This window comes from Mastigoproctus giganteus, chromosome 4 (genome assembly GCF_048544385.1).
Source record: "Mastigoproctus giganteus isolate SK-2022 chromosome 4, ASM4854438v1, whole genome shotgun sequence".
In the NCBI taxonomy this organism is placed as follows: domain Eukaryota; kingdom Metazoa; phylum Arthropoda; class Arachnida; order Uropygi; family Thelyphonidae; genus Mastigoproctus; species Mastigoproctus giganteus.
The window spans coordinates 59,835,065-59,853,781 of record NC_143578.1 but is presented as its reverse complement, the minus strand read 5'-3'; the positions used below and the strand labels follow the sequence as shown (position 1 = coordinate 59,853,781).

Here is an 18,717-nt window from a genome sequence, read left to right as displayed (position 1 = left end):
GTATACAATGAATATAATAAACAACTTGTTGGCTAGTGTAGATTTCAGGCTCAGGAGAAGTTATTCTAGCTTAAAATTAAAATTCTTAATAAGAAAATTTTTGATACTCAGTGATACAGTAGATTAGAATTGCTATACAGATAAATTGCTATCTCTGTTTGCAGTGTGGAATGTACTATGTGTTGTGATTCCATTATATTTTCTGTTAGATAACAAATTTGTATGGAAAAACTGTTGTAAATGAAGAATTAAAACTTGTCAAGAAATTTACTTTTCTTAACAAGTTCATTTATTGTAAACAAATTCTCTTGATGAAAAATAAATTGTATTGCATTGTATTATTATAATAATAATTATTATAATAATATAATTATTATAATTATAATATAATAATGAGGAGTTCCTGTAATTTAATTATTCACCAGCTCTTTCGGAAAATTGCTTTTTCGGCGGTGGCTTACTGGCCACTAACATGATTTGCCAGTTAATTAATCGCTTTGATGTACATTTTATTCTTTGAAGTTGGTACCAGGACTGCAGATTATTCTTTTAGAAGTAATATTGCAGATACCATAAATAAATCACTGCCTGATTCATTAACACATAACTTGGAAATTATGAATGAATTCAGTAAAATTTCTTGTCCTTAACAAAACAGGTATTGGAGAGATTCAGTAGATAAAATAAAAAAATAAAAATAAAACGTGCCTGTTTCACTAGTGAATACAATACATTAAAACAATGTGATGGTTTTCCATCTCATGTTTAGCATAGACCAGCGGTTCCCAAACTTATATATTACAGTATTAGTTACCCAATCAGTAATTAATCGTAAACAATATAATTAGTTATACACTTTTCACTTCTATTAATTACAGAAAAGAAAAAAATTAAATTAATTTAAGAAAAAAGTAATGTAAGGTCCAGTGTACATTATCTAATTTGTTACTTTATAAACACTGATAAGTTTTTGTATGTAAAAGTAAAACTGATAAGAAGTTTTGTTAGGCTATATGTCACTCCTCTGTTTTGGACAATATGGTGGATATCTCGGTTTCATTAAGACCTACCTCACTGAGAAAAATTTATGAACTTCCAGGAAATTTTAAATATTATGATATATAGATTTCTAATTTGTATGCTTAATTGTGTCAGGAGGGAAATATTCATCATAGGCACCTTCTCTTCTGGATTCGATATTATTTATACTTCGGCAAACCCACAAAGTCAGAGGGTTTAGAGCTAATAATTTTATAAGAATACAGTTATTACTGATTTAGCAGTTGAGTTTAGCGTATTACCAATTTAGCAGTTTAGTGAGCTCGAACCATGGTCAATTCAAACGCATGTGCGACTGCAGTTCTGTATTTGACCACTCGGCTATGTTGCGTCCAGTTTATGAATTCCGCAAAACACTTTTTTCTATTATAGTATTTTTACTTTTGTCATATAGCTTACTAAAGTCTTCATTAATAGTAATGGCCTAATTAAATTGGAATCATTGACTCCATGTTAACTCCATTAATCATTAACTCCATATTAATGATTCTGTTCCTTACAGTCTAAATGAAATAAATTTGAGATCTTTCACCTCAATGTACATTGGCACCTTTGGTTGGATCCTCAGCCCAAACTGCAAAATTAGTTCATTGTGAGAGGGCTTCATAGATGCACCCACGGGAGGGGGGGGGGGTAAAGTCTCCCAAAGAACATTTTGTTTTATATTATATAATTGCATTGCTGTGTTGCTGTAGTAGGATTTTAGGAACATCAGCGACTAAGGCCATATTGTTCCGTATGTACTGTCTGTAAATTGTGTCTATTCCGTAGTCGATTTTTCTGTTTTGCTGGTTGAAAAACCTGAGTTTCCAGAAGAAAAAAAACCATTCTATCCTTGCCTGGGACTGACTAACTCAGCTGACACTTGCTGACACTTGCAAAAACCAGAAGTGTGAGAACCCTCCCCTTTCCAAACAAAATTCTTAAGTGCACCACTGGAGGGATTTTATGAACTTTGCAGGAAGCAAGTTGCATTTTTTTTATTATTATTATTTTTTATCTCTTGATAAAATTATTGCATGTAACTTGCTATGAAGTGTCCTGCGTTAAATGCTATACCATGAAAAGTGAGAAATAGGAATATATTGTACTTGGAGGAGAGAAGAATAACACCGAAGAGCCTCACACTGGCACTCTGTGCCAGAGAGGCGTGAACATCTTGACCACCCAACATCATTCAAACCAGCGGCTTCGATCAGTGCCACCTTATCAAGGTGGCACTGCTTCCATTCACTCCTTTTAGATAAATAAACCCTCTGTTTCCATCACAGCCATTTCATAATTCTCTATCTGGAAACTTCTAACCGTCTCGACATTAGATATATATTTCTTGTCTGTTTTTTTATATTTATATATACTTCTGTAATTTTAATTTATAAAAATCATATAATTATATGATTATATAATTATATTTAATTAATAACTACTAGGGGTCTCTGCCCCCTGCTTTCTTTACTCACCAACCCCCACAAATGCTTTTCTATGTAATATATAGAGGTATGATGGAGTAAGTCAAATCTTTTCTATGTAAAAGACACACCTGTTGAAACACACTGATCGATATCTATTCTAATATATAAAAGAAAATAGAATGTATAAGAAAAAAAAAGTATAAAAAGTAAAATTGCATAAATATTGAGTGAATGAAAGTTATTATAAATTGCATGTTCTATCTTAGCCTCTTCACAGGACAGACTGATGGCTATGCAGGCCCTAAGGGGCCTCGTGGTTATCCAAGCTGACACCATGCTGTAGCTTTTCCTAGCTGGCCTGGTGTGGGATGCTGACACTGGCATTTTGGGTAATCACCAGGCCAGTGTGGGACAGAGCTGCAAAAAGCATACTCCACCATAGGGATCTCTTTCCCTATGTTGTTTTATGTGCATCATTACTTTTGTTTTAGCCATATTCATCTTTAGTCCAAAATCCTTACTAACTGTGCATAAATGATTAAGATTTTCCTCTAATTCTTTGGGGTCGTAGCTTATGACCACAATTTCATCGGCAAATCGTAAATGGTTTAGGTACTCTCCATTCACATTGTCTCCTTTCCGTAACTAGTCTAATCTTCTGAAGGCTTCCTCAAGGGCAACAGTAAACAGCTTCGGAGATATTGTGTCTCCTTGTCAAACTCCTTTCTCAATTTTAAATTTGCTACTGTCTTTGTCTAGTCTAATAAATGAGGTAGCGTTCTCATATATTTTCTTCAAAATCATAATATATGGGATATCTATGCCTTGTCTTTCCAGTGCCCGAAACATTGCCTTATGCTGTACGGAGTCAAATGCCTTTTCATAATCCACAAATGCCAGGCATAATTGTGTTTATATTCATTTGCTTTCTCCATTATCTGTGACATTACGTGAAGGTGATCCATAGTCAAGAATCCTGTCCTAAAGCCAGCTTGCTCTTTCGGTCGATTCTCATGAAGTATTCTTTCTAATCTGTTAGTAATGACCCTTGTGAACAACTTGTAGATGTGGGATAACAAGCTAATTGGTCTATAATTTCCAATTTCTGATTTATCTCCTTTCTTATATAGCAAAACTATGACTGCATCATTCCACTCCTTAGGCATCACACCTTTTCTAATGCATTTTGTGGAGTCTTGCCAGTTTTTGTGCCTTGTCTCTTCCTCCCAATTTTAACAACTGTACAGTAACTTCATGTTCCCCCGGGGCTTTCTGATCCTTCATTTTCTTCAACGCATGTTCTACCTCATCAGGAAGAATATCAGGTACGTTGTATGTGTTACTAATTTGTGATCCATTTTCCCCACTGCTGGCATCATTCTCTCGCTCCTTGTATAAAGAATTATACAAGGAGCGAGGGAATTAGTAGTCTTCTACTATTTGAATTATTCAGTTTCTGCTATTTATAAGTACACCATCATTATTCTTCAGTTTCAGTATCATTTGTCTTTCTGTATTATTGCTCATGGCTGCTGATTTAAGTCCTTTGTTTTCCCTTAATGCTTGTTCTACTTTTCTTGTGTTAAATCTTATGTCCTCTCTGAGTCTCTTTCTAATGGTTTTGCATATCTCGGTATACTCAATTTTCTCCTTGCCAATGTTTATCTTGCTCTTCATTTGTCGCCTTCGGTTCATCATAACATGTGTTTCTTGACTAATTTTTTCTTCTTTGGATTTCTTTTTTCCTATAGGTTTCTTGGCTGTGATATTCCTTGGAAAGTTATAATATTCCTCGTTGATATCTTGGTCCTGAGCAGTGTGTAGAAACTGAAATTTTTTCTTAAGTTCCAGTACATACTGCTTTTTCCCCTCTTCTGTTATCTGAAAGACCTTTGTATTATTTACTTGAGTCAGTTTTTTCCTTTCCTTTCCTACATCTATATCAAGTGTACATCTTACCATTCTGTGATCACTTCCAACATTTACCGTATTCAGGACAGTAACACCATTCACAATATATCTTCTGTTAATGAGGATGAAGTCGATTTCATTGATTGTTAATCCTTTTGGACTCTTCCATATCCACCTTCTGTTCACCCTTTTCTTGAAAAAAAAATGTTCATTACTGACAATCCTTGAGATTCTGGAAATTCCACAAGTCTTTCACTTCTTTCATTTCTTTCACCAATTCCAAAATTTTCCATAGTTCCCCTTTCTGCACTGTTTTGTCTTTTTCCAACCTTAGCTTTGAAGTCCCCCATAATAATAGTGTAGTGGGGGGTTTTCTGCTCATCATCTAGAAGACCCTCAATTTCGCTGTACATTTCTTCAACCTCTACATTATCATGGCTTGATGTTGGTGCATAAATCATTATAACCTTTAGCTTGTACCTCTTAGAAATCTTGAGTATTATTCTTGAAACCCTTGGTCATGTACTTTTGTATTCCAGAATGTTGTTTTTTAAATCTTTATGGACCAGAAACCCAACTCCACCTTCACTCCTTTCACTGTTTCCATTGGTGTACAGCAGATTTCCACTTGATAAACTTATAAGTGATTAATTTCTTCTTTTTGTTTCAGCCAAACCGATGATATTCCAATTCACATTTTCTAATTCCTTTTCCAGCTCTACACCGATATGTCTTCACCGATGAGCGATCTTACATTGTAACAGGCCAAATTCAGTTTCCGTGCATATGGCAGCCTGGTCATACCCCGAGATTCTTAACACCCTCTGCTTCCACTCTGATCCTCTTGCTGTTGTAAGAGGGGGAGTCAAAGCCGCTGGGGACTGAGGGCCATTTGTTTCATCGTGCTGGCATATGCTGGAGGGTTTGGTCTTTTCCTCTTCACCCTGACCAGACATCTTGAAGAAAACCACTCTACATGTTCGTTGCCACCTAAGTGACATAACAGGGCTTACCATCGAGAAGGTGTGCATGAGTAGTTTTTAGGGAGGCAGGCCAACTGGACTTCTCCTAAATATTCTGTAATAAGATATTGGCTCCATCAGTGTTTTAGACTGAGTGACTGATAACACACAGAATACCTGTTCCCTTCTAAGCCCCTTAGAATGTATATAACTTAACAAAACTCTTTAATACTTGTATTATTTACCGTCTTTAAACTTGCATTGATAATGTCCTAACTAGAAATGCGTAGTAGTAAGTGGTTATTGCTTAAAAGATAAATTTTAATAAGTTTAATTTTTTCTTAATAAATTAAAATTAATATCAGTGGTATGTCAGCTTTTATAGAGAATGTTTTTTTGAAAATAGCAAAGTAATAAAACAAAAGTTGGAATTTTTTATATGATTATTTTGTCATACAAGTTTACTGAATCAATTATGCCAAAACCAACAGTTGAACTTGTTTCTTGAAGTTTAGTTAGTGTAGAAATAGTTGTTCTTGATTGAAATTATTATTTAAAAAACTGAACTTAAGTAAAAGATTTTTTCTTGCAATGTGTTATTTCAGAAACAGTCAGCTTTAATACGGCAACTTGAAGAAGAACTTAGGTTGACTCATATGAGAAATCCAGATGTTGAAGTTCAACAGCATTTTGAAGCACTGTATGCAGAGAAAGAACATATGAGTAAAGAAATATTTCTTTTGAGAGAAACCATTAAGGTAAATTTATAACTACCAAGAAATCTATTTCTCTCTCTCTACATTTTGTTTAATATATTAGTTTGTCATTTTGTAATGCAGAGGATATTTTGTGTGTTACAGGAGAGAATTAAAAAAATAAAATAAAATTATTTATGGAAAAATAAGAAATAAGTATTATCAATGGATGATATACAGAAACTTTGCCAGCAGGGCTAAGGAGATGATTATCCCTTTGTATAAGGCCATGGTTAGGCTGCATCTTGAGTGCTGTATGCAGGTCTGGAAGCTTCACTTTAGGAAGAATGTAGATCTGCTGGAATGGGTACAGAGAAGGTCAAACAGACTGGTGAAGGGAACAAAAGGTTGTTCTTACCTAGAAAGACTTCAGTTCTGCAAATTGCTGCATCTCAAGACTAGGCACATGCAGGGAGATCTGATTGAGGTGTTTAAAGCCTTGAATGGAGTGAGCAAGCTGAATGTTAATGCCATTCTTCTACTTGCTGAGACTAACACATGAGGGGCATAAATTCAAGTTGAACTAGGATGGTTGCAGGCTAGATGTGCAGAAGTTTGTCTTCAGCCAGGTGGTTGGTTGTTGATACAGGCTTCCATCTGTTGTGGAAGTGGATGTGGGTTGAATAAATTTGAGGAATAACTAGACGAATTCTTGGAGCGTAAGGATGGGTGAAGTTTGTTATTTGTTAGTTTGTTTGTTATTTGGTTTTTAGGAGCATTAGCAACTAAGGCCATATTGCTCTGGGATATGGGGTCGGCATTCCCTGACCTTTCTGCATCCTCCGTATTTGGTGGTGACGGGCTCGAACCCCGGTCTAATCAAGAAGCGTATGCTACGCACTGCTGCTCCTTCCCACCTGGCTACGGAGGCGCCTAATGGGTGAAGTGTGTGTGTGTGTGTGTGTGTGTGTGTGTGTGTGTGTGTGTGTGTGTGTGTGTGTGTGTGTGTGTGCGTGTGTGTGTGTGTGTGTGTGCGTGTGTGTGTGTGTGTGTGTGTGTGTGTGTGGTAGTAGTAGTAGTAGTAGTGGCATGTGATGCAAGAAAGCAAGTGTATGAGCTTATGCATCATCAGCCAAAAAAAAAAAAAAAAAAAAATCACACCATTCCCTCCAAATGCCTGTCCAGTTCCTCCTTAAATTTATTCAACCTATCAACTTCCACAATTACAGATGGGAGTTTGTTCCAGCAATTAACCACCAGCTGGATAAAGGCAAATTTCTGCATCTCTATTCTACATCTGTCCTTTCTTAATTTGAATTTATGCCCCCTTAGGTTCGTAAAGTGAACAAGTGGAAAGATTCCATCAGAATTTAGCGTGCTCAACCCATTCAAGGCCTTATACACCTCAATCAGATCACCGCGTAGGTGCCTAGTCTCCAGCCACTGCAATTTGCAGAACTTAAGCCTCTCTTGGTAAGAGGATCCCTTCATTGCCCTCACCAATCTTTTTGCCCTTCTCTGTACACGCTCAAGCAAATCTACATCCTTCCTAAAATGAGGCCTCCAGACCTGTATGCAGTACTCAAGGCGTGGCCTGACCATTGCCTTATAGAGAGGGACAATCACCTCCTTTTCCCTGCTAGAGAAATTCCTATATATCATTGACAAAACCCCATGACCTGCCCTGGCAGCCTGTCTGCATTGCTCAGAAAACTTCATATCTGACTGCACAATTACTCCCAGGTCTTTTTCATTTTCTACCACCTTAAGTGTAGTACCACACAGTTGGTACGTTTCTCTGGGGTTACTTCTACCCATATGCAGTATTTTGCATTTGTCAAGGTTAAACTTCAGTTGCCACTTCTTAGCCCATCTGCCCAAATTATCTAGATCTGGTTGCAGTAGCCTGGTCTTTGAGGTTGTCTCAGATATGCCGGACAAGCTGTTCTTGCTAGGGACAAGCTGTTCTTGCCTGGGAGTCTAAAACGCTGATGGAACTGATATTCGAGTGACACTCAAGTCAAGTGGACCCAATTTCGGCGAGGTCCGGACGGTCTATGACAGCCAAATCCTCTGCTTCCACCTTCACGATGGTGGGACTGTTACTAATCCTGGGTATAACCTCCATGCACAAGTGCATGGTGGGTGTAAGCAGGGGTCGAGGTGTGGCGCCCACACCACATGGAGGAACGCCGCCCCTCTATGTTACCAGGCAGTACTAGGTGGTAGATGACTCTCATCAACTGGTGAAATACCACCACTTCGCTTATTGGAGGCTTGAAGTGGTGGAATCTATGTTTAGTCTCTAGAGCTAAGGTCCAGCCAACCCTTCCCTATCTCTTCCATCACGCAGTATGATTGATGATTTTTGAGGTTATGATGAATGTCGTGGTGAGATACAATATTCCATACATTTCGAGGGTACAGCTCTAAAACGGTGTTCGCAGGCCAGCCGCTAGATAGTACACCGGACCAAACCTATTGGCAACTCTCTAGGGGGCTTCCGGATCAGCTAGTGTATAATCTTGCTACCTCTACTCTGCCAGATAGTGACTGGAGGGAGTCCGAGTAGTGTGTACAGGGAGCATTGTCGAGGCCACGTTATGTCAAGGATCTGGGTATATTCTTACCACATGTACGCCATATCCAAAAATTTCATTATTCATACAGCATGTCCCACACACTTTTTCTTACTATTGAATACACCATGAACTGTCAAAATAATAGAGCAAACTTATCTGCTAAAAGATCTAAACCTCCCAAGGACTTCCTAATTCATTTTACAAATATACGTGGTCTCAATTCCAATCTCAACGATGTCCATTTCCACTTGCAGTCTTCCAAACCCCATGTACTTTTTCTGACTGAATCTCAGTTATTGGTTGATTCAACTACTGCACATCTCAGATGTCCAAATTATTTGCTGTATGATTCCCTTCGCCTCAAAGGTGGTACTTGTGCATATGTCCGTTCTGATATTCCCTGTCAGAGACTTGGCAATTTGGAATCTCCTCTCTTTGATCTTCTCTGGCTTAAAATCTCTCTACTTCATTGTGTCAAATTCATCTGTTGTCTCTACCGTTCTCCCAACTCCACTAATCACTTGGAGCTCTTTCACTTCCTCTCTTTGCAACTTGGCTTTCTCCAGTCCAACTTTGCTAACAGTGAGGTAATTTTCCTTGGTGATTTTAACGTTCACAACTCCAGCTGGCTTCCGTTTTCTAGTCACACCGACACAGCAGGTCGAGATGCTGAGGTTTTTGCAATTACTAATGACCTTGCACAGATTGTTCATTTACCTACAAGAATACTGGACAATCCTAATCATACAGCCAATACGCTTGATCTTTTTCTCACAAACAACCCTTCCAGGTACACAGTCGAAGTGAGAGATCCTTTAGGCACTTCAGATCACAACTTGGTGATTGTCTCTTCTCCAATGGAACCTTTATCTCATGGCTATTCCCAACATCGTATTGTTTGGCATTACAAGAATGCAAAATGAGATGACCTGCGAGACTTCTTTTCCTTGGTCTGATTACTGTTTCAAAACTTCTGATGTCAACGTTTGCTCAGATCGTGTCAGTGAAATTATTCTTGCAGGAATGGAATCCTTTATCCCACACTCCACTTTAAAATCTCGTCTTTTATCTAAACCTTGGTTTTCCAATAAATGTGCTAAGGCTGTTCAAGAGAAGAACATTGCATATTGTAATTGGCTTGTTTCTAATTCTTCAGTTTCATTTTCTGCATACAACAAAGCTCACAACAATTGTAAAGCAGTTATTAATCAGTCCAAACTAGAGTTTGAGCAGGCTAAGAGTAGAAAACTTGCTTCTTGCCCTAATGGTAGCCACGCATTCTGGTCTCTTGCCAAAGCTATTGGCCGCAACTTTTGCCCATCTCTGCTCCCACCTCTGTCCAAACCAGATGGTTCTGTTGTCACTTCAGCCAAGGATAAAGCTGACCTGCTAGCATCCCATTTTTCTTCTAGCTCTTGTATTAATGATCTTGGTAAAACACCTCCCACCATTCCTAACACGCTCCATTCAATGCCTCCTGTGGTCTTCCATCAAAAGGATATCAGAAGGATTTTGATGAATCTTGATGCTAAGAAAGCTCCAGGTCCTGATGGTATTTCTCCAGTTGTTCTCAAAACCTGTGCTCCTGAACTTACTCCTATTCTTTGCCGCCTTTTTTCACTTTCTTATTCCAAAGGTGTTTTTCCTTCTGCTTGGAAATTTGCTCATATCCAGCCAGTTCCTAAAAAGGGCGACAAATCCCTCCCATCCAATTATCGTCCCATGGCAATTCCTTCTACTCTTTCTAAAGTAATGGAGAAATCAATTAACCGCGAACTCTTAAACTACCTAGAAACCTTCCGTCTGATCAACGATCGCCAGTATGGATTCCGTCAGTGTCGATTCACTGGTGATATTCTGGCTTATATTACCCATTTATGGACTAATTCAATGGAAAGGTTCGGTGAAACACAAGTACTGTAGTTGCTCTCGACATCTCAAAGGCTTTTGATCATGTTTGGCATAAAGGTCTTCTAAACAAACTTCCATCTTATGGTTTGCCAACTGTTTTTAGTAATTGGTTATCCAGTTTTCTCTCTGATCGCTCACTGAGGGTGATGGTAGATGGCTCTCTGTCTTCTAACTTCTCCACTAATGCGGTGTCCCCCAAGGTTCAGTTCTTTCCCCCACTCTTTTCCTCTTGTATATCAATTACCTTCTTCCATTGACTGGAAATCCTATCCATAGTTTTGCCGATGATAGCACATTGCATTCAACTTTCCATTTTGAGAAACCTTGTCCTGCTCAATCAGCTTCAAGTTCTCGAAAATCTGCTGCCAATTCCTTAAATGCCGATCTTCAGGTAATTCTCCAGTGGGGCAAAGACAACTTAGTTGATTTCAACCCTTCTAAAACTCAGCCTTGTCTTATATCTCGCAAAAAAGGATTCTTCTGCCCCTATGCTTATCTTTAGTGACACTCCGATTTCTAGGCAAAATGATATATCTCTTTTGAGGATTACCCTGTCTTCTAATCTCTCTTGGCACAAGCACATTACAAATATTGCTTCCTCTGCATCTAAAAAACTTGGTTTTCTCTTTCGCTCTCGGCGTTACTTTTCTTCCAAACAGCTGCTCACTCTGTATAAATCGTAAATCCGCCCTGCCATGGAATATTGTTCCCACATCTGGGGTGGTGCCCCCAAAACCTCTCTCAGGCTTCTTGATTCCATTCAGAAGAGGGCAGTTAGGTTAATTAATGATTCATCTCTAACAGAGTCTCTCCACTCGCTTTCTCATAGACGCACTGTTTCTGCTGCATGCCTCTTCTACAGATACTTCCATGGCCACTGTTCTTCTGAATTGGCTTCTATAATTCTCGCTTTCTCTTTCAAAACAGTCCGAACACGTGCCGCCACCAGCCAACATCCATTTACTGTCCAACTTCAAACTCACAGAACCAACTTTTCATCTTCCTCATTCATTCATTCAACTGCCGTTTTCTGGAACAACCTTCCTTCATACGTATTTCCTGAAAATTACAATCTACAGAAGTTCAAGTCCAATATCAACAAATATCTTCTTTCGTCTTCTCAACCTCCAACCCAAGCACAGTACTAAGTACTGTAGGTTTTACTACCTCTCGTGTTTGGGGTTCACATAAAAAAAAAAAAAAAAGTAGCGCACTGCCATTACTGTCATTAACAACCCTGCCAACCTTTGTATCATCTGCAAACTTCGACATTAAGCCTGATATACCTTCATCAATATCATCGATAAATATACAAAACAACAGTGGACCCAACACCGACCCCTGTGGGACTCCACTAATAACATTAGTCCATGAAGAGCAGCACCGATTGATTACCACCCTCTGTCTTCTCCCACTTAACCATCCTTTTATCCATTGTAGCAACTTACCCTTAATACCATTCTGCTCCAGTATGTATGATAGTCTTCCATGCAAAATAGTGTCAATTTCCTGAAATCCAAATATATGATATCAAAATTATTTTTTGCATCCAGTTCCTTTGTGTGTGTGTGTGTTTGGCTGATGTATTATAAGCTTGCTTTCTTGCATCATTTGCCATTACTACTACTACTACTGTATTTAACAAAATGTATGATATTCAAGGTTATAATGTTACTTTTCAACATAGTTACCACCTTGACTTAAATCTCTCTCTCTCTCTCTCTCTCTCTCTCTCTCTCTCTCTCTCTCTCTCTCTTATATCTTGGAGTACCAATTTCTTAATTGCGATTCTTCCCCATCTTCAAAAAATTGGCCAGTGAAATCCTTCCAGGTTCATAAAGAGGTGAACATCATAGGGTGCAAAGTCTTACTTGTATGGTGGAAGGCCCAAACTTCTATTTGATGTGCAACAGTTGCTGAATCAAAGCTTCTTTATGAAATTGCATTATTATGCAACAAGATGCACTGTGGCACAATACAACCCTGGACATTTTTATTAGGTGCACTGCTGCACCCTGCAGGGCATTTAAGAGTAGTGAGAATTGCCACTGTTTATTGTTTTTCCCTGCAGGAAAAAGTTTTTGTTGGCAGTATGTCCTGATTTGCTTCAGAAAATGGTTGACAAAAACCTCTCACTGCAGAGATTTAGGCAACCATTGTTGTTGTTTTGAATTTCTTGGTAAATGGCAGTGATGTACCTTTAAATTCTGGGGTTACATGATACACCTGTGTCTCATCACTTGGGATGATGTGATACAGGAACCCATCACCTTCCCATGATAATTTGGCAAATATTGGTGAGAACATTTCATGCAACTTGAGTAATGCTCATTCTTATGAGCATAGCTCAACTAATTTAGTGCCAAATGATATTCTCCACTGTGCGGTAAGACAAGTTCAGTTAATTTGTATTGCCATGTAGTTTGGAAGGCCATTCCTTTCCCTCTCGTGGCATCAATGCAACAAATGTTCTTGTACATTTGTAAAGTGTTATGATTTCTGGCTCACTGATTGTCTTTGACATTTGCTCTGTCATTATGAAACATTTTTTGCCACCTTTTGCCTGTTTTCTTGGCATTATATGAGCACCACACAAATAATCTTGTGATCTCCTTTTGCTTACAAATATCAAATAGCATCTTACACTTTCACTTTTGACCCTATGTTTACTATGTCGGCATTATTTAAGTTTATATTAACAGTGACTGATGAGTGTTACAATCAAATGTGCGTGCCACAAGATATTACTTTCCTGGTAGATGGCTGAGTAGCCTTCAGATTTGCATGAATTTATTTATTTTTTTATATATACAGTTCTTCTGCCTTACTTTTTTGGGAACACACACACATTCATCTCTTCCTGTTTTATATCTCACTGTCACCTTTATATTTTTTTTAATCTAGCCTGAATACTTAAATTTAAAAATTTGAGTACTGTACTAGCACTTCCTTATTGTATATATATTTTTGGTTAATACATCTGATTCTTTTCTATCTATAATTTCATCTATCAAGCTTGTGTAAGACAAATGTCACTTAATCCTTTTAGGAATGAGTTCACCAGACAATGCTGAGTCTTAGAGTGTGAATTTTCTACCAACTTTGTGGAGTGTTTCTTTATGGAATTTTGAAAATTTATAAAAATGAAAACTTGGTACATAAATGTTTTTAAATATTAAGTTGTTTTTATTTTGACTTGGTTGCCCAACATTAGTGTGAAATTATTATAAAAAAATCAAATCAGAATTTAAATCTGTGAACAGTTGCACGAAGGATTGAACTTCCTCTGTGCATGTGGAAATAAAAATCAGCAAAAAATAATTCAGAATTGTTCACTTTTTTGATGCCACATTTATTTTCAATCTTTTCTGAACACAACTATGAAAAATCCATTTTTTTATATTAGAACATATATTTTTAATTAATATTTGAAAATAAAATTCTCTTTAGCCCTGTCAGCTAGTGAAATTCAAATTGAAAGACCCACACGCTTTAACGAACATATGCAATTAGATGCTTTTCAGGAACAGGAGTATGTGCATCATGAAACACGCTACTGTTTCATGATGCACACGAAACAATCAGTAATGCAATCAGAGAGCATTACTAATTGGAGGAAAGTGCATGTCACTAAAGCCAGTTTGCCATCAATAATTGTACATGACAGATGCTACTCACCATGTGCATATAATTAGTTTTAACTTAATTCATGAATTTTTTTTTGATTGTGCAGTAATTAGCAAGATTTCTGAAATTTTCAGTGAAGAAATCAAAGAAAATGTTTTAAAAAACAGCTCTTAGGAGTTTTAGCTGTGTGGGTAGAGTAGATGAGCCACGAATTTGTGAATTATTTTCTCATCAATTCTGTGTGCCCAACTTGGGATTTTTAAAAAAATTATAAAAATCTGCAAAAACCCATAAAATATTTTCAATAAAAAAAAAACAAAAAAACTCTTTGTTACTTCTTTCTTTGATGCAGTAATATCTTCTACATCTAATTATGTATCACTAGATTCAATTTCACTTACTTCTGGATCTGATTTCAAGAGAATTTTGGCTTTTGTAAACCTAGTGCAGATAATGGCTGACAGGTGTTAAAACATATTGAGAAATTCATCCACCAGAAGTTGAATTGTGTGTATGTGTGGGTGGACTCCTTCAATTTTAAATGCCACTTTTGTACTGCTTATTTCTAGAATTACTTGGAAACACAGATAAGAAATGTCAGGATATACTGGAATATTTCAAGGCAATTTATCCATAAATGACACATTGTTTGAAACAACTTTGAAAAATGTATACATACATATTCTGGAAAAGGTTAAGCAGTTTATGTTAAATATTGAAAGTAATACATTTATTTTCAAATATGTACATATTTATTTTACATTATATTATACGTGATTTTATATTATACATTATTATGATAATATTTGCACATACTGTATATACATCAGGAAACTCATCAAAATGATTTTCCTGACTGTGACAAAACCAATAAAGAAGGTGCCTCCATAGCCAGGTGGGAAGGAGCAGCAATGCGTAGCACATGCTTCTTGATTAGACCGGGGTTCGAGCCCGTCACCACCAAATACGGAGGATGTGGAAAGGTCAGGGAATGACCACCGCATATCCCAGAGCAATATGGCCTTAGTTGCTAATGCTCCTAAAAACCAAATAACAAACAAACAACCAATAAAGATACCATGGAAAGCAAGTTACATTTATATAGATAACCTCAAAATTGTTTTTAAGCTAATAAACTCTGGCTGCTTTTGACTATATGATCTCTGTCGATCACATTTATTCTGTTACCCTTGAAACTTTCTGTTCATTTATATGCCTTCTTTGTTTCATACTGATATAACACTTCTGATTCATCCTGGAGTGTTTCACCTCCTTAGATCATAAAAGTTAAATTACCATACTTTGCTGAACAGTGGTACTATCCCAAAAAACTGAGCACACATGTTCAATCCATAGCCACATGAGATACTCTAGATGAGCAGATGACCTAGTATTGTTTTTAAATTTATCTCAGTATGTTGTATTCTTCATTTCTGTATCTTTTTTTTTTATATAAACCCCAAACACGAGAGGTATTAGAACCTATAGTACCATGCTTGGGTTGGAGGTTGAGAAGACGAAAGAAGATATTTGTTCACATTGGACTTGAAATTCTGTAGATTGTAATTTTCAGGAAATATGTATGAAGGAAGGTTGTTCCAGAAAACGGCAGTTGAATGAATAAATGAGGAAGATGAAAAGTTGGCTCTGTGGGTTTGAAGTTGGACAGTAAATGGATGTTGGCTGGTGGCGGCACGTGTTCAGACTGTTTTGAAAGACAGAGCGGGAATTATAGAAGCCAATTCAGAATAACAGTGCCCATGGAAGTATCTGTAGAAGAGGCATGCAGCAGAAACAGTACGTCTATGAGACAGCGAGTGGAGAGACTTTGTTAAAGATGAATCATTAATTAGCCTAACTGCCCTCTTCTGAATGGAATCAAGAAGCCTGAGAGAGGTTTTGGGGGCACCACCCCAGATGTGGGAACAATATTCCATGGCAGGGCGAATTTACGATTTATACAGAGTGAGCAGCTGTTTGGAAGAAAAGTAACGCTGAGAGCGAAAGAGAAAACCAAGTTTTTTAGATGCAGAGGAAGCAATATTTGTAATGTGCTTGTGCCAAGAGAGATTAGAAGTCAGGGTATTCCCAAAAGAGATATATCATTTTGCCGAGAAATCGGAGTGTCACTAAAGATAAGCATAGGAGCAGAAGGCGCCTCCATAGCCAGGTGGGAAGGAGCAGCAGTGCGTAGCATACGCTTCTTGATTAGATCGGGGTTCGAGCCGTCACCACAAAATAGGGAGGATGCGGAGAGGTCAGGGAATGACCACCGCATATCCCCGGAGCAATGTGGTCTTAGTTGCTAATGCTCCTAAAAACCAAATAACAACAACAACAACAACAACAATAGGAACAGAACAATCCTTTTTGTGAGATATAAGACAAGACTGAGTTTTAGAAGGGTTGAAATCAACTAAGTTGTCTTTGCCGCACTGGCGAATTACCTGAAGATCGGAATTTAAGGAATTGGTAGCAGATTTTCGAGAAGTTGAAGCTGATTGAGCAGTACAAGGTTTCTCGAAATGGAAAGTGGAATGCAATGTGCTATCATCGGCAAAACTATGGATAGGATTTCCAGTCAATAGAAGAAGGTCATTAATGTACAAGAGGAAAAGAGTGGGGGAAACAACTGAACCTTTGGGGGACACCAGCATTAGTGGAGAAGTTAGAAGACAGAGAGCCATCTACCATCACCCTCAGTGAGCGAACAGAGAGAAAACTGGATAACCAATTACTAAAAACAGTTGGCAAACCATAAGATGGAAGTTTGTTTAGAAGACCTTTATGCCAAACATGATCGAAACCTTTTGAGATGTCGAGAGCAACTACAGTACTTGTGTTTCACCGAACCTTTCCATTGAATTAGTCCATAAATGGGTAATATAAGCCAGAATATCACCAGTGAATCGACACTGACGGAATCCATACTGGCGATCGTTGATCAGACGGAAGGTTTCTAGGTAGTTTAAGAATTCGCGGTTAATTGATTTCTCCATTACTTTAGAAAGAGTAGAAGGAATTGCCATGGGACGATAATTGGATGGGAGGGATTTGTCGCCCTTTTTAGGAACTGGCTGGATATGAGCAAATTTCCAAGCAGAAGGAAAAACACCTTTGGAATAAGAAAGTGAAAAAAGGCGGCAAAGAATAGGAGTAAGTTCAGGAGCACAGGTTTTGAGAACAACTGGAGAAATACCATCAGGACCTGGAGCTTTCTTAGCATCAAGATTCATCAAAATCCTTCTGATATCCTTTTGACGGAAGACCACAGGAGGCATTGAATGGAGCGTGTTAGGAATGGTGGGAGGTGTTTTACCAAGATCATTAATACAAGAGCTAGAAGAAAAATGGGATGCTAGCAGGTCAGCTTTATCCTTGGCTGAAGTGACAACAGAACCATCTGGTTTGGACAGAGGTGGGAGCAGAGATGGGCAAAAGTTGCGGCCAATAGCTTTGGCAAGAGACCAGAATGCGTGGCTACCATTAGGGCAAGAAGCAAGTTTTCTACTCTTAGCCTGCTCAAACTCTAGTTTGGACTGATTAATAACTGCTTTACAATTGTTGTGAGCTTTGTTGTATGCAGAAAATGAAACTGAAGAATTAGAAACAAGCCAATTACAATATGCAATGTTCTTCTCTTGAACAGCCTTAGCACATTTATTGGAAAACCAAGGTTTAGATAAAAGACGAGATTTTAAAGTGGAGTGTGGGATAAAGGATTCCATTCCTGCAAGAATAATTTCACTGACACGATCTGAGCAAACGTTGACATCAGAAGTTTTGAAACAGTAATCAGAACAAGGAAAAGAAATAAAGAAGTCTCGCAGGTTATCCCATATTGCATTCTTGTAATGCAATATGGGATGACCAAACAACATGAGGTTGGGAATAGCCATGAGATAAAGGTTCCATTGGAGAAGGGACAATCACCAAGTTGTGATCTGAAGTGCCTAAAGGACCTCTCACTTTGACTGTGTACCTGAAAGGGTTGTTTGTGAGAAAAAGATCAAGCGTATTGGCTGTATGATTAGGATTGTCCGGTATTCTTGTAGGTAAATGAACAATCTGTGCAAGGTCATTAGTAATTGCAAAAGCCTCAGCATCTCGACCAGCTGGGTTAGTGTGACTAGAACACGGAAGCCAGCTGGAGTTGTGAACATTAAAATCACCAAGGAAAATTATCTCATTGTTAGGAAAGTTGGACTGCAGAAAGTCAAGTTGCAAAGAGAGGAAGTCAAAGAGCTCCAAGTGATTGATGTAGTTGGGAGAATGGTAGAGACAACATATGAATTTGACACAATGAGATAGAGAGATTTTAAGCCAGAGAACATCAAAAAGAGGAGATTCCAAATTGCCAAGTCTCCGACAGGGAATATCAGAACGGACATATGCACAAGTACCACCTTTGAGGCGAAAGGAATCATACAGTGAATAATTTGTGCAACTGAGATGAGCAGTAGTTGAATCAACCGATAACTGAGATTCCGTCAGAAAAAGTACATGTGGTTTGGTAGACTGCAAGTGGAAATGGACATCGTTGAGATTAGAATTGAGA

General features: G+C 37.9%; 1 protein-coding gene across 1 annotated transcript in view; it reads left to right on the top strand.

The window, feature by feature from the left end:
• The window catches only part of LOC150086760 (uncharacterized), a 429,070-nt gene that overhangs the window by 156,572 nt on the left and 253,781 nt on the right, over positions 1-18,717 (top strand). Inside the window, exon 2 of the mRNA XM_090372247.1 lies at positions 5,950-6,102. Within this exon, the coding sequence (XP_090228373.1) occupies positions 5,950-6,102 (153 nt within the window). The remainder of the gene's footprint in view (positions 1-5,949; positions 6,103-18,717) is intronic.